Source organism: Erinaceus europaeus, chromosome 8, assembly GCF_950295315.1.
Source record: "Erinaceus europaeus chromosome 8, mEriEur2.1, whole genome shotgun sequence".
Taxonomy (NCBI): Eukaryota; Metazoa; Chordata; class Mammalia; order Eulipotyphla; family Erinaceidae; genus Erinaceus; species Erinaceus europaeus.
In genome coordinates this window covers 8,187,840-8,205,181 of record NC_080169.1, presented here as the reverse complement: position 1 = coordinate 8,205,181, position 17,342 = coordinate 8,187,840, and the positions used below count along the sequence as shown (strand labels likewise).

At 37.9% G+C, this 17,342-nt stretch overlaps 1 protein-coding gene and 1 long non-coding RNA gene across 5 annotated transcripts in view; one reads left to right on the top strand and one right to left on the bottom strand.

Moving 5' to 3' along the window:
* CDK13 (cyclin dependent kinase 13) overlaps window positions 1-17,342 on the bottom strand; it is a 117,705-nt gene that overhangs the window by 55,863 nt on the left and 44,500 nt on the right. For 2 of the 4 annotated variants that reach the window (XM_060195870.1, XM_060195871.1), the window contains exon 6: window positions 6,481-6,567. The exons of the other annotated variants lie outside the window; for them this stretch is intronic. In XM_060195870.1, the coding sequence (XP_060051853.1) occupies window positions 6,481-6,567 (87 nt within the window). The remainder of the gene's footprint in view (window positions 1-6,480; window positions 6,568-17,342) is intronic. 4 annotated transcript variants of the gene reach the window in all.
* On the top strand, window positions 5,626-10,189 carry LOC132539857 (uncharacterized). Its single transcript, XR_009551123.1, has 2 exons — window positions 5,626-5,787; window positions 9,932-10,189. It is a non-coding gene; the product is annotated as an uncharacterized LOC132539857 (long non-coding RNA).

The window sequence follows — 17,342 nt, the reverse complement described above, 5'->3', positions numbered from 1 at the left end:
CCAACAACAACAACAATAATAACTACAACAATAAAACAATGACAACAATAGGGAATAAATAAATATTTTTAAAAAAACTATATGGAATACCTAACAAGTAAAAATGGAAATACTTTATGATCCAGCAATGCCACTTTGAAAGACATGTAACCAAAGGAAATGAAAAACCTATGCTGTCAACTGCATTATTCCCAATAATCAAAGAGAGAAAGAAGTCTAACTGCCTAGCAACAGATGAATGGGTAAAGAGTTATAGAAAATATGTTCCTTGGAAAACTACACTGCAATCAGAAAAACGACATTGTCTCCTTTCGGACAAAATGGACTGAACTGAAGGTGATTTTGCTTAGCAAAGTAAGAGGTGAAAGACAACTAACAGGTGGTTTCACTTGGCACTCATGTAGAATATATAGAATTTAAACATATAAACTTTGGGGGGGGGGGACCAAGTAAGCTGTCCCTAGGACTTTGTGAGAACTATGGTGGCTATCATTGGGAGGGTGGGTGCAGACACTGGCGGTGGCTGTGGTGTGGAACTATATCCTATAATCGTACATTTTTGTAAACCCCTATTAATCACATAAAAATGGCTTGTTCAAATAAAAGGGAATTAGCATTTTGTAACTGGATCACTTAAAAGATTATTCCCATAAATTTTATTGTTGACTCCAGAGGAAGAGGAGAAGGAGGAATTCTGTGTATCTCTTTCAGATTCTCTTTGCTTGTGGAACTTTCTCTGCTCTTTTCGCTCTATGTCAGTTGTCTCCAAACTGTCCTTAGGTTTTATTCAATCTCCTACATCTTTGAACTCTATGTCCCTGCTTAGCTAACTGCCTGATCCTCTTCTCCCTCTCTCTCTCCCCCTCCCGCCCTCCCTCCAAAAATATTTCCACCTTTAGGGGGTTGGGTTGTGGTGTGCCTGGTAGAATGCACATATTACAGTGTGCAAAGACCTGGGTTGAAACCCCAGTCCACACCTGGAGGGGGGAAGCTTTGTGGGCAGGTGTGTCTTTCCCTACCTCCCTTCCCTCTCAATTTATTTGTCTCTATCCAAAATAAATAAAGCATAAAACATATCTTCATCTTACAACACAGATTATGGTGGCACTGGATTGGATAGAAGGCAAGAAATTAAAAAGGAAAATTAGTTTTTCTCTTCTACTATTTTAATGGTTCAAATAAACTCATTTTACTTTTTCTTAGAGAAAAACGTCAAATTTGAAATAAAAATAAAATCCAAGCAATTTAAAACTCAGTGAAAAAAATGATCAACAAACTTGATACTCAGGCAAAACACTAAAGTGCAATAAGAACACTCCAGGAGGAACAGATTGTTGGTACTTGATCTCTGATGCCTTTCACTGCTCAGTATAATCATTGCTATTCACTTTATTTTGCCAGATTTTTAAATGTCTGCTCCACCAAAAAGAGAACAATGGATAAATTAAGTAAAGCACCTGAGGTATGGGAATTACAACTAGACCTGACTATCGTTTCGTTTCTTTTTTTTTTTTTTTTTTAACCAGAATACTACTCATCTCTGGCTTACGGTGATCGGGGGATTGAACCTGAGTCTTTGGAGATTCAGGCATGAGTTTCTTTGCATAAACATTATGCTACCTACCCCGCCCTCCTTTTATCTTCTAGGTAGGCTTCACATGAATGGTAGCAAATAGCTTCGTCAGCATAACTTTTTATTCTATGTACTGAGAAGCAAGGAGGAGGAGTGGCAGCAACACCGAAACAGAATTTGACCATCTGTGGAGCTTTGTTGCCTCCATGGTGTTCCCACAAGGTGCTCGGAATTGAATCCAAGGCCTCACAGATGGTAAGTCATGTACCTACCTCACTGAGCAATTTCCAGGCCTGGACTGGAATTTTAATTGGTGGAGACTCTCCCATCAACTCCCTAAAAACTACTGAGACACCCTAAGACCACAGACAACTTTAAGATGGCTCTCCATCTCTTTTCCAAGTCATAGTCAAATCAAGACTGCTTCTAGTACATCAAAACAAATTGGTTTGGATTAAAAACAAAGAAAATATTGGCAGAACTCTTTTCCGCATAAATTTTAAAGATATCTTCAATGAAACAAATCCAGTTAAAAGAAGACTACGCCAAGCAAAAACCTATGGGACTACATCAAATTAAAAAGTTTCTGCACAGAAAAAGAAACCATTACCCAAACCAAGAGACCCCTCACAGAATGGGAGAAGATCTTAACATGCCATACATCAGACAAGAGTTTAAGAACCAACATATACAAAGAGCTTGCCAAACTCAACAACAAGAAAACAAATAACCCCATCCAAAAATGGAGAGAGGACACGGACTGAATATTCACCACAGAAGAGATCCACAAGGCCGAGAAACACATGAAAAAATGCTCCAAGTCTGATTCTCAGAGAAATGCAAATAAAGACAATGAGATACCACTTCACTCCTGTGAGAATGTCATACATCAGAAAAGGCAACAGCAGCAAATGCTGGAGAGGGTGTGGGGTCAAAGGAACCCTCCTGCACTGCTGGTGGGAATGTCAATTGGTCCAACCTCTATGGAGGACAGTCTGGGGAACTCTCAGAAGACTAAAATTGGACCTTCCCTATGATCCTGCAATTCCTCTCCTGGGGATATATCCTAAGGAACCCAACACACCCATCCAAAAAGATCTGTGTACACATATATTCACAGCAGCACAATTTGTAATAGCCAAAACCTGGAAGCAACCCAGGTGTCTAACAACAGATGAGTGGCTGAGCAAGTTGTGGTCTATATACACAATAGAATACTGGCTCAGCTATAAAAAATGATGACTTCACCGTTTTCAGCTGATCTTGAATGGAGCTTGAAAAATTCATGTTAAGTGAAATAAAGTCAGAAACAGAAGGATGAATATGGGGTGATCTCACTCTCAGGCAGAAATTGAAAAACAAGATCAGAAGAGAAAACACAAGTAGAACCTGAACAGGAGTTGGTGTATTGCACCAAAGTAAAAGACTCTGGGGCTGGTGGGGGTGGGGTGGGGTGGGGTGGGGGAGAATACAGGTCCAAAAAGGATGACAGAGGACTGGGGGTGGGGGGGGGGGTTGTATTGTTATATGGAAAACTGGGAAATGTTATGCATGTACAAACTATTGTATTTACTGTTGAATGTAAAGCATTAATTCCCCAATAAAGAAATTTAAAAAAAAATGAAATGAAAACAAAGAAATTTAAGGGGGGCCGGGCAGTAGTGCAGCGAGTTAAGTGAACGTAGTGCAAAGCGCAAGGACTGGTGGAAGGATCTCAGTTCAAGCCCCTGACTCCCCACCTGCAGGTGAGTAGCTTCACACGCGGTGAAGCAGGTCTGCAGGTGTCTTTCTCTCCCTTTGTCTTCGCCTCCTCTCTCCATTTCTCTCTGTCCTATCCAACAACAATGACAACAATAACATGGATAAACAAGGGCAACAAAAGGGAAAAAGATTAAAAAATAGTTTCTTTAAAAAAAAAAAAAATCACGGGAGTCGGGCTGTAGCACAGCGGGTTAAGCGCAGGTGGCGCGAAGCACAAGGACCGGCATAAGGATCCTGGTTCGCGCCCTGGCTCCCCACCTGCAGGGGAGTCGCTTCACAGGCGGTGAAGCAGGTCTGCAGGTGTCTATCTTTCTCTCCTCCTGTCTTCCCCGCCTCTCTCCATTTCTCTCTGTCCTATCCAACAACGACGACATCAATAATAACTGCAACAAAAGGGAAAATAATTAATAAATAAAAATATTTTTAAAAAATTAAAAATTAAAAAAAATCACACACACAAAAAAAGAAAGTTTCTCTGTTATTTTTTTCTGGTTTAAAGTTGTTTTTTTAAAATATGAATTAGGAGTTTGCGTTATGTTCTTGAATTTCTGTAACAGACTTCTACAAGTTTACTTTCTTTTTCAATCTCACATTATTTCTTCAGTAGCTCCTTTGCCAACACAGACTTCTTTTATTGACACAACTATTCACTATTTTTTTAAAAAACTCTTCCTTCTTCTAATGTATTTTGCTCAATAAGGAAAACTGGACTGGTCAGTTACTCCTAAAATGTTAAGTAATTATATTTATCCCAGAAATTAATATTTTTTATATATAGTTCTCACTGAATATCCAGCTCTTAAGAATAATTAAGAAATTACATTAAATGATGGCAGTTTAGTGGACCATTTATGAGTAAGCTACACAGGTTGTATTTCACACTATTCCTAAAAAGCTATCTAAAAACTAGGTTAAAGACTTGAATATTAGACCCAAAACTGTGTTGCTTCACTGCCTGTGAAGCGACCTCTCCTGTAGGTGGGCTTGAACAAGGGGCTTGAACTGGGATCCTTATGAAGAAACTGCCAGGTGGTGGCACACTGGTTGAGTGCACAAAGAAACTTTCTAGCTAAAAGTCAGAAGTCTGTAAAAATGGACAAATCTTGAGTGTATAATATTTGTTAGAAAACCCTATTTGCCATAAAATGACCCCAAATCCTCAAATTAAAAAGTTTAGTTCTGAGGCTGGACTGAGTCAACTGCCATACCACCCTGAACACACCCAATCTCATCTGAGGCTGGACTGGGCAGTGGCACACTAGGCTGAGTGCACATATTATCATGTGCAAGGACCAAAGTTCAAGTCCTCAGCCCCTACCAGCAGGGGCCAGTGAAGGCTTCATAACTGGTGAAGCAACACCGAAGGAGTCTAGTTCTCTCTCTTCACTCTCCCTCTCTTCTCTCAATTTCTGTCCTATCAAATAAATAAATATTTTTTAAAAATTTAGTACCTATAAATCCAAGAACAGAACTTAAATCATAATGAACATGTCCAGTGGTAGTCAAGAAATACTATATTCACTAAATTAAAATAGTAACGCCAGTCAACACTGAACAAAAGGATATCAATACAACTTTCCTCACTCCAAATAAGAAATTACTACTAACCAAATGACTCAGCTCTTTTGGCTGCCAATTCCTACTTATCCTAGGGCATAATAACTAGAAATAGAAAAAAGCTTGCCTGACCTTTCCTTTGTATAACAGGGGTGGGGAATTCATTCTCTCTCTCTCTCTCTCTCTCTCTCTCTCTCTATTATATAGAGACAGCCAGAAAACAAGAGGGAAGGAGATGGGAGAGAGGCAGAGAGACACCTGCAGCACTGCTTCACCACTTGTATAGTTTTTGTTTGTTTTTTACCAGAGCACTGCTCACCTCTGGCTGAGGATGGTGGTGTGGGGGATTGATCCTGGGACTTCGAAGCCTCAGGCATTAGAGTCTCATTGCATAATCATTAGGCTATCTACCCACCACCCAGGGTGGGTAATTCTCACTCTTGTTCTGTAATACTGTTATCTTCAAATTTCATGTAACGCTAGTGAGTCAGTCTCTATATAGCAAAGGTATATCTCTCACTCTCACAAGTCCTTGAGTTCTGAAAGCAGTATTTGTTGTTGTTGGCTGTTTTACCAGCACACTGCTTAGCTCTGGCTTGCAGTGGTATTGGGAGCTGAACCTTAAGATGTTTGGTGCCTCAAGCATGAAGGGCTTTTGGTATAACTATTATGCTTTCTCCTCACTCCTGAAAGTAATACTTTTACATTTTTTTTTCCTCCTTCTTATATTCTAATCTGGGTACAATGTATGTTAAGCAGGTTCTTAGGAACTTTCCTGCTATGTATTGGTTCATAGGTGTGTGGATGTACACAGATTTGAGGATGAGACATTAAAGATGGCACAGACCCTGAAAGGTTTTCTGGAGATCAGAAGGCCATGGCAGACTAAGAACTGTGTAAGTATTTGATATTAGTATAATAATAACTTCTTAAAATTTAATCTACTTACTTTTAGAAAACAACACTCTCATCCTACATGAACAACTGCCCTTCTAAGAGATAGATACTATAGCAAGAATGAAACTATTGCTATGGATAGCATAGTTTGAGTGGTTGATGGCATTCATATGTTACTGAATCAACTAAACTTAAAGACTGCCCTATCTGTGGGCCTCCTCTTATGTAAGCTAATAATCCCACATGATTTACACCATTTCAATCAGATTTTGTTACTCTGATAAAATCATTAAGACATTGTCATGATTAATTTTGTGTGTCAATGCGGCTAGTCTATGTGCCCAGTTACTAGGTGAAAAAGTGTAGATGCTACTGTGACAGTATTTCTAAATGTGGTTAATATTTAAATCAGTATACTTTGGGGGAAGTAAATTACCTTTAATAAATGGTTCATCCAAACAGTTGAAAGTCTTAGAAGAAAAGACTTGAGATATCTTAATGAAGAAATCTTGTCTCCAGAGCGCCTATGATTTTGCTGTTATTATTTCATTAGTATCATTGATATACCACTCGTTTAAAATAGTATGGAACTTCAGGGATACAGATTCTTATCTCTATTATTTACCATTGGTTCACAATATTATACAATAATCAGGAGTACAACTTCACACCTCTATAAGTGTTTGACTCACCGCACCCACAACCAAAACTCCAGTGCTGGGGAGGTGGTTTTGAGGTAGCGTGCATGCACTGCATGCGTGAGGCCCTGGGTTTGATCCCTGGCACCACATAAAAACAAGAAAGACAAAATCAAATAAAACATCATAAATGGCAGAGCAGAGTCTATAATCCCTACTTCGTGTAACTCTCTCTCACATTCACAATCATCATCATCATCATCATCGAAGACAAAATCTAGACTTTTAAATTCAAGACTACATCTGTTACTGTTGTCATTTCCAGCTTAAAGCTGTTACATATTTCAGACTTACCAGCTTCCACAATCTTCTGACCCAATTTCTTAAAAAAATAATCTCAGTTCTGTTTTTTGAAGTAATTAACTTGATAGTTTTTAACTTTTAAACACAAAAATGTTAGTTTACATCTGCTAACTGAACATATGTAGTAGGTACAATTTAAGTAGTTGTCACACTACTTAAATCTGTATATACAACTGAACCTGTATATACAATTAAGATATTGAAATTATCTATTACCTCCAAAAATTTATTTGTGCTTCTGGACTACTCTTTTGTGGAGGGTGGGGTGGGAAATGGAGTGGTACTCTGGCTAACTTTTTTCATTCAGATGGGGTTAAGGAGAGGTGCCACGACACCGAAAGCTTCCTGTCACAATAGCTCCTATTTTGTGGTGGTGAGGCTCAAACCTGGGTTCCATGTAGGGCAATGAAGGCACACTCCCAGAAAATTATCTCTAATCTCTGGAATACATTTCTTTAAGTAAAAGCTAGATTAGAGCTTACATATTCATTTGCAAACTTTTCCCAGTTTATAATAAAGACTGATGAATATTCCAGGTCATAGAGCTCTTACATGATTTTTAATTCAGTTATAATATGCAATAGTTCTGCCCACCTATGCTTTATCTAATAATTGTTTCTATTATTTTGTCATGATGAAATGCCATGATGTATTGCTTGCTATTCAGTCACAATTACTTCTTATATGTGTTGTAAATAGAATTACTAAATCAAAGAATGAGGTATATGTTAACTATAATTATCAACATCAAATATTTATACAGTACTTAGAGAGTACCAGGCATCAGACCTAGTCCTTAAATACCCTCTGATAATGGCTGGGGAAACAGCATAATAGTTTCTGTTAATAGACTTTCATGCCTGAGCCTAAGACATTTCAGGTTCAACTCCCAACATCATAGTACGCTAAGGTTGAGCTGAGTTCTGGTCAAAAAACAAAGGACAACAAAATTCCCTGAAAATTATTCCCTGCTAAGTTACTCTTATGCATTACATGGAAATAAATATATTTCTGATCCCAATACATGAACCGAAATTTTTTCTTTCCCAAACTGAAGCTCACTGCATTTCAAATATCCACTGAAAAGTTCTCACACTTCATATCCATATAAATGCATGAAAATAAGACAAAATTTTATATGGTTTTTAAAAATTTATTTATATTTATTTATTTTCCCTTTTGTTGCCCTTGTTGTTTTACATTGTTGCTGTAGTTATTATTGTTGTTGTTATTAATGTCATCATTGTTAGATAGAACAGAGAGAAATGGAGAGAAGAGGGGAAGACAGAGAGGGGGAAAGAAAGATAGACACTTGCAGACCTGCTTCACCACTTGTGAAGCGACTCCCCTGCAGGTGGGGAGCCGGGGGCTGGAACCGGGATCCTTACGCCGGTCCTTGCGCTTCATGCCACCTGCACTTAACCCGCTGCGCTACCGCCTGACTCCCGAAAATAAAACAAATTTTAAGGGAAATTTTTTATCTGTCAGAAATTAAAAATGTAATTTAACACTGTAGTACTTAGCAATGTAGTATGGTAGGTTATATAAAAGGATCAATAACAACCCAGAACATGTGGAAACTTTACATAGGATAAAGATGGTGGAACAAAGTAAAATTTTTGAAGAGAGACATTTTAACATATAAATATTTGCAAGTAGTTAAAATAGAATCTGAGGGACCAACAAGATAGTTGACCTGGGAGGGATACTGCTTCGCCAGGCACATGACCCAGATTCAAGTCCCCATGCACATCCTTAATGGGTATACTATGGCACTGGAGGAAGCCTCAGTGTGGTGGTGTCTCTTTAAAATAAAATAAAAGTCAGAAGAGCAGAACTTGGAAAAAAAATTGCAGAAAAATATCCTCGTATTTTTCCAGAGGGTCAGAATTCTAAGAACTGGGACAAACCACCTTCTCACAATAAAACAAAACAAAAGCAAAAAATCAGACATGACCATAAACAAGATTTAAGTAACAAAGGACACAGAAAAACAAAAAAGTGAATGCAATGGAAACGGGAAGGAATTATCTATGACATGCATAGCACAGAAAGCATCAGCACCTATTTATTTATGTTGTTCTTGTCCCCAGGGCTTCACCAATCCATGCCAACTTTTTCCAGATAGGCAGACCACAGCTTCAACCCTTGCCCCAGTGCTGTGGTGAGGGCATAAACCTCTGTCAGACGCCTGTCAAATCAAGCGCCTTCCCAGGTAGATTCTCACCAGACTAGTATCTATATTTTAATTAATCTCTCTATTCAGTAGAAAAAACTGTCAATGCAACAGAAAGTTACAACATAAAAGGTCAGAGGGGACCACCAGGTGACTCACCCAGTAAAATACACATATTACCAGGTGCAAAGACCAAGATTTGAACCCCAGGCTACCACATGGGGGCACCTGTGGGGAAGAAGATTCACCAGTAGTGCTGAGGTATTTCTCCTCTATTTATCTGTCTCTTCTCATCTTCTAAGTAGAAGGAAAAAAAAAAAAATGACTGCCAGGAATGGTGGGGTCATGTAGGTACTGAACCCCAGTGATAGTCCTGTTGACAAGGAAAAAAAAAAAAGTAGAAGTATGAAAAAAAAAATGTTATGGCCCTGGTGTCTGAAATATACAGGATTCTGTTGGTCCGAGGCCAGCCTTTTCATTGAGATGGAGGGAAAGGGATTATAGCACTGTTTTACCATCCACGTAACCTTCTGTGGTATAGTCTCTGATTTTTTCCTATGTGGTGTAGGGGATTGAAGGCAGGACACTGCACATGGTTAAGTGTAAACTGTACTAGGTGAGACTATCTCCTGGCCTCCACACAAAACTTTAACGAAAATATAAAATAGTTAAAGCTTCCTGGTAAGTTAATCTGACTATAACTGTTAATATAAAGAAGAGAGCTATATAACTTGGCAACTGCACTGATCAGTGGAGTATATCCTACAGACACAGATACATAAGATTTGTTAAAAAAAACAAAAAACACAACTGTTACTAGAAGCTAAGGCAGTAATTTAAATATTTACCTATAGAGGAAAACCTAGTAAAACAAACCACATCTAAATTACAGAACTTCAGAACTCTTTTGTTTCTAGAAACAGGTGCAATCTGCCACCCCTAAACATTTCATTATTTTTATTTCAGAGAGAGAAAGAGATATATAAACGTCATGAGTGTTCCACCATTCAAGGAGCTTCCTCTATTGCTATCCAAAGCCAGAATTTGAACTTGGGACTTCCCTATGGTAATGTGTTTGCCGGACCAAATGAGAGCTCTCTCCCAAACCCACTATCCTGTTTTACTAATGACAGCAAGATACACAAAGATGTTCACTTTGTAGAATGTTGCATGACAATTTTATAAAAAATGAACAAATAAATAATATGAGTATTTGGCACTCAAGGAGTAATAGTCTCTAGTCTCTTCATTTCCTGCCAAATATCACAGTATCTATGCACATACTCCCCCTCTTCCTACTCATTTAAAGCTTGTTACTTTTGTATTTGTAGTGTTTTTATCCAAACTGACATTTTTTTTTATTTATTCCCTTTTGTTGCCCTTGTTTTATTGTTGTAGTTACTATTGTTATTGATGTCATCGTTGCTGGATAGGAAAGAGAGAAATGGAGAGAGATGGGGAAGACAGAGAGGGGGAGAGGAAGATAGACACCTGCAGACCTGCTTCACCGTTTGTGAAGTGACTCCCCTGCAGGTGGGGAGCCGGGGGCTTGAGCCGGGATCCTTACACCGGTCCTTGCGCTTTGCGCCCAACCTGATATTTTTATGAGTCTAAAAAGAATCAGAAAAAGAAAGCTCTTTCTGACAGATAAAAATAATAATAATAATAAAAATAAATAAATCTCATTTAAAATTCTGTTTCCTGGGGCCAGTGAGATAGACCACCTGGTAGGGAGGCTGCACTGTCTGAGGGAGACCCAAGATGAATCGCCTAAAACACCACATGGGAGAACTGCAGCAATGGGGAAAGATATGATGCTGGGGAGTCTCTAACCACTCTCCTATCTGAAAACACACATGCCCAGAGAGGTCAAGCCTCAGCAGCAGCAGTAGTAGTAGTGGTAGTAGTAGTAGTAGTAGTAATAGTAAATGATACAGGAAGGCTGAATTTTACTAGTAACTACTAAAAATCATTATTTGCTTATTGCATGTTTAATATCCTTTTCTAGAAAAACCTATGAAGTTATACATTTAAAAATATTTGTGTCATACTTATTTATTTTACACATCAAAAATATCTATCTCTAAAGAATATAATACCAGGTAATAATATTTTGCATATTCTAATATCCGATACTCAACAAAATCCTAAACACAATTTTCTCACTAGAAATCTGAAATTAGGAGACTGGGTACTGGTACACCAGGTTAAGCACACACATTATCATGCACAAGGTCCCAGGTTCAAGCCCTCGGTCCCCACCTGCAAGGGGAACGCTTCAAGAGTGGTTAATTAGTGCTGTATGTCTCTTTTCTCCCTCCCTATCTCCTCTGTCCTTTCAATTTCTCTGTCTCTATTGAATAAAATAAAAAATATATGTATTTTTAAAAAAGAAAAAGAAGGGCTGGGTGATGGGGCACCTGGTTGAGTGCACATTACAATGTACAAAGACCTGGGTTTGAGCCCCCACTCCCCACCTGCAGGGAGAAAGCTTCACTAGTGGTGAAGTAGGATTACAGGTGTCTTTCTGCCTCTCTTTCTCTCCCCCTTCCCTCTCAATTTCTGTCTCTATCAAATAAATAAAGATGATTACAAAAAATGAGAAGCTTCCCCCCCCCCTTTAAATAGAGTGCTATTTAAAAGAAAAAGAAAGAAATCTGAAAGTAGGGACCAAGACAGATCCCCCAGTAAAGCTCCACTTCACTGGGCACAAAGAGCTGGCTTTGAGACCTGGTGCCACAACGAAGTACCATGATGGTGAAGGAGTATTGTGTTCTCTCTCTACCAAAAGAGAATGAGAAAAGAAAATCAACCCAGGAGCATGGAATTGCATATGCCTAAGGACCCAGCACTACAGAAAGAAAGAAAGAAAGAAAGAAAGAAAGAAAGAAAGAAAGAAAGAAAGAAAGAAAGAAAGAAAGAAAGAAAGAAAGAAAGAAAGAAAGAAGGAAAGAAAGAGAGAGAGAGAGAGAGAGAGAGAGAGAGAGAGAGAGAAAGAAAGAGGAAAAAGAAAAGAGAGAGAGGGAGAGATAGGGAGAAAGGAAGAAAGACTAAAAGTCTTATATGCTTACAGCTTGACAGTCAACTATCATTCATACACACACAACCCTATAACATATCATATTAAATGTATATGAGTTCACTGTTATCATACAACTACTTGGAAAACAACCTATCAACCTGACTGTCCTATGCTTCTCTTCACCATATAAAAGGGGATTACTGCCTTCCTTAGAGAAAACTAAAAAGTCTTAGAGCAATATAAGTCATCTTTTTAGTTTACTATCCTAATGATCATGATGCCCCATATAGTTCTCTGCCACTGGAACACTCACCAAGCCTTTTCTCCACTGCAGAATTTAAATGCAAAGTTGTCTGTTTATGGATAATAATAGCTCATAATTCCATATCCCTCCATTTCAAGCCCAAATCATAGCTTCCTCTAGTCTAGTGTCTTTATTTTTAGCCAAACTTCAGAGTATCTATGCACAATGCCTCCCCTTTGTATTCATTTATACATATTACTTTAATATCTCCACTGGTTTTACTCAACCTGACATTATTTTTATGATTCTAAAAAGTAGCAGGAGAGATGTGGTATATAAACATCTTTTTTTTTTAATTTTTTTAAAAGATTTATTTATTTTTTCTTTTGTTGCTCTTGTTGTTTTTCATTGTTGTTGTAGTTATTACCATTGTTAGATAGGACAGAGAGAAATGGAGAGAGAAGGGGAAGACAGAGAGGGAGAGAGAAAGACAGACACCTGCAGACCTGCTTCACCACTTGTGAAGCGACCCCCCCTGCAGGTGGGGAGTCGGGGGCTGGAACCGGGATCCTTACGTTGGTCCTTGCACTTTGCGCCACCTGCGCTTAACCCGCTATGCTACCGCCTGACTCCCCTCCCCGTATATAAACATCTTATCACCTGTTACTTAGTTTCATTAACCTGACTTCCTCTCCCTGGTGGGCTGGGGTGTGGGGAAGAGGTGGAGGGTTACAAACAATGAACTACCTTTTTAACTTATGTCACTAGTCAGTCACAGCAACTCTTCTCAACTTTCACCATGAATAAATTAGAGACTTACTTCTGAACTTTCAAAAAACATTTATATTTTTTCACATTAACATCTATGTCAATATCAATTCTGATGTCTGATCTACAAATGGACTTCCATTAAAGAACTAAAGCTTGTGGTCCGGGAGGTGGTGCAGTGGATAAGGCTTTGACTCTCAAGCACGAGGTCCCGAGTTCAATTCCCGGCAGCACATGTACCAGAGTGATGTCTAGTTCTTTCTCTCCTATCATTTCTCATGAATAAATATAATAAAATCTTAAAAAAAAAAAAAAAAAAACAACTAAAGCTAAAATACTATTTTCTCCCAAGCCTCTCTACTTTCCTCCTACTTATAATCTATATCATTATTGCTATTATCTATTTTTGTTCACAAACAACATAGCACCAAACTACAACAGTGAACTTTTACTGGGTGATTATTATCTACAGTATTCTAGACTAGCTGTATTATACTTCATTAAATACAAGCCCAACAATTAAAACTATTACTCTCATTTTCCATCTGAGAAAAATAAAGAACAAAACTGTATTCTTATTGATTATATATCTTTCCTCCTCATACTACTACTTTAGGAGACATCTGTCTGAAAAGAATATGTTTAATTTAGTTTTTTGGAAAATAATGGCAACACTATCATGCCAGAGATGAGCAGTGCTCTGGTCTTTCTCATAGTAAATAATCCTTAAAGACATAAAAAGAAAATTTATTAATGTTATATGTAAAGACAACCTATTCGTTAACACTTTCTTATTCCTCTGTCCTACACAAAGCTACCTGACACTGCTTAGTTACAATGCTACACAAGACACAGTAGGCTCTTAAAAACTATAAATCTTTGAGCAGGTACCTTAATTAGAATTCAACATAAAACACTAAATAAAACATAGAGCTAAAACATAGAGTTCATAAGCATGTGTATAACAGTATGTAGACAGCTATTATTCACTACAACTTGCTCTGGTGAGATTTCAATTTTTTTTTTTTTTTTGCTACGAGGGTTATCTCTGGGGATATATACGCTTCTGGAGGTCGACCAGAAAAAAAATTTTACAACAAACACCTCAATGAATTTCATCAAAAACCAGCTGGATTGATAGCCAGGTGGTGTGGGTGGAGGCCACATAACTATGATGATGTGAAACTATTCCCCTATAATCTTATGATCTTGTAAGCTATCATTAAATCACTAATAAGAATAAATTTTAAAAAGTATTATAGCTAATCCAATTCATATATATTACTTACATTGATTTCCAATTGTCCAGTATACTATATTAATTTTAAAGATCAAAATACAATTTTTGTCTGAGTTTTTCAATCTGAATACTTATTTATATCTTGAGCTAGCAATCAACAGTTAAAGTTTTATTTTGTATTGCATATAACTATTTGAAAAGTCTCAGAGAATTATAAACTACAATTTTAATTTCATATTATTATACTCATTCAGACAGAACATTATTCTTTTTTTTTTTTTAATTTTCCCTTTTGTTGCCCTTGTTTAACATAGTTGTGGTTATTGATGTCATTGTTGTTGGATAGGACAGAGAGAAATGGAGAGAGGAGGGGAAGACAAAGAGGAGGAGAGAAAGACAGACACTTGCAGACCTGCTTCACCGCTTGTGAAACGACTCCCCTGCAGGTGGGAAGCCAGGGGTCAGCCGGGGGTCGAACCAGGATCCTTACGCTGGTCCTTGCGCTTTGCACCACGTGTGCTTAACCCACTGCGTCACCGCCAGACTCCCCAGAACATTATTCTTAGTAGATGTAAACAAATAAAAAAAAAAAAAAATCAAAGCTTCACACTCTGATGCTCAAAGAGTTATGAACAATGAAATGACATGCACATGAGTAATGAAATGAATTCAAGTAACTGTATCCCACTCTCTTCCATCCTTAAAAAAATTAGATATAGAGGGACATAAAACACTTAAAAAAATTTTTTTTAAATATGTGTTTTCCCTTTTGTTGCCCTTGATGGTTTTTCATTGTTGTAGTTATTATTATTGTTGTTGTTATTGGTGTCGTCGTTGTTAGATACGACAGCAAGAAATGGAGAGATGAGGGGAAGACAGAGAGGGGGAGAGAAAGAGACACCTGCAGACTTGCTTCACTGCTGGTGAAGCAATTCCCCTGCAGGTGGGGAGCCCAGGGCTCAAACCAGGATCCTTACGCCAGTCCTTGTGCTTAGCGCCACGTGAGCTTAACATGCTGCGCTACCACCCGATTCCCAGAAAAGACTTTTTTGAGGGGAAGAAAAATTCCTCCTTCTCAAAAGTAAAAGATTAAAGCACAGACAAAAAATCAGAAGCAAAATTAGTTTATCTTCCTTGAGTTTTCCCTATTATTTCAGAAAAAGATTATACAGGATATATGAATATTTGTACCAAAGACAACTGTAACTTATAGCCCTGTTAAGGGCAATGATTTCCTTTAAAAGACTCAAGCAACATCTTATTTTCAATTTTTCTATTTTAAAGTAAAGCCAAGGTTTTAAACCTTGTTTTTGGTATTTTTATATAGCCAACAGCTTGTGTTACAGTACAAATGTTCAGTTTTATAAAAATGGCACAACCTTGGGGCTGAAAGATAGTTCACCTGATAAAATACATGCTTTACAATGTGCATGCCCCAGGGTTTGACCCCTGTACCACATGAGAGTACCGTGACACCAGAGGAAGCTCCAGTGCTGTGTTGTCTTTCCCTTTCTGTCTATCTGAAATAAAAAGAACTTAAAAAAAAGTTGGCCCTAGAACAAAAGAATATGTGTGTGTGTGTGTGTGTGTGTGTCCCCTGAGCTGCAATATCAAGAAGAAATCTGTTTAGAAGTGTTGTAATTTTATTTGATATTTAATTTTATAATTTTCACATTTAAATTGTGCTAAAGGACTATGGGAATAGTTCCATGTATTAAGAGTACAGGATTTGCATTCCTGAGGTCCCAGACATCCCAGGTTTAATCCTCAGTACCACAATAAATCAGAGCTAAACAGTGCACTCTGGTCTCTCTCAAGGCTGGAAAGTTAGCTGAGTAGAGTAGTGTATGCCTTGCTAAGCATGTGACCCAGGTTTAAACCCTGTCACAGCATGGGAATACTACAGTACCAGGAGAACTCTAGTGCTGTGGTACCTCTATCTGAATGCAAAAGTCAGCACAGCATGTATAAAGACCTCACTCCACACAAAAAAGGTAAAAAAAAAAAAAAAAAAAAAAAAAAAAACTTGTGTGAAGTGGCTTCCCTCTAATCTACAGTATTAAATTTCTCATATATATATATGTTTTTTTTGTTGTTCTGGCATGACAATTACAAATACCACATGTAATGCAGGTAACATGTTTCATACTATGACCTAAGGATTCAGGATCTAATTCCTTTTTACCAATCAGATTGTTTTATCATGGCTCACATTACTCATTTAATAAAGAATTTCATACCCTAGGACAGTTATTACAAGTGGCAAATAACAAAGTTATTATAGTAAACAGAAGGAAAACTATGACTTCTAAAAATGTAAAATATTTTTTAAAATGCTAAGGGGGGCAGGAGATGGTGCACCAGATGCAAGGACCCGGAGCTCAATCTCCCCACTCACTGCCTTCAGGAGGGAAACTTTCATGAGTGAAGCAGCTCTTCAGATGTCTCACTTTCTTTCTGCCCCTCAATTTCTCTGTGCTGTTAAATGCAAGGAAAAGAGGGGGAGGGGCCCCTGGGAGTAATGGATTCATAGTGCTGATACCAAGCCCCAATGATAACCCTGGTGGCAATTAAAAAATAATAAGGGCTGGGAAGACAACACAATGGTTTTGCACAAGACTTTCATGCCTGAGGCTCTGAAACCCCAGGTTCAATCCCCGGTACCACGATAAGCCAGAGCTGAGAAGTACTCTGATCTAAAATTAATTAATTACTTCAAAAGGTAAAAAAATGTTCATGTGGAGTTAAGTTGGCCAAATAGGGAGAATCTGTGTTAACCTAACCTCTTATCACAATGATAGCAAAGCTACCCCAAAAAGTGGAACAAGCTACACAGAAATAGACCTGAAATCCAGATGAATAAATCTTAACAGCCATGGTACCAAAGAACAGCATCCCAGTGAAGAAACAAAAAGAAATCCTTACCAAGAAAGAGACCTCAATAGGAGAACACAAGATACAAACAGAGATCCTCAAGGTGCAGAACTGAAGTCAGGAAAATAAATGAAGATGACAGAGCTCCAGAACATCAAGAACAATATTATTATCACTGAGGTTCCAGAAAGTAAAAGAGAGACAGAATTTTTATTTGAAGAAATAATCA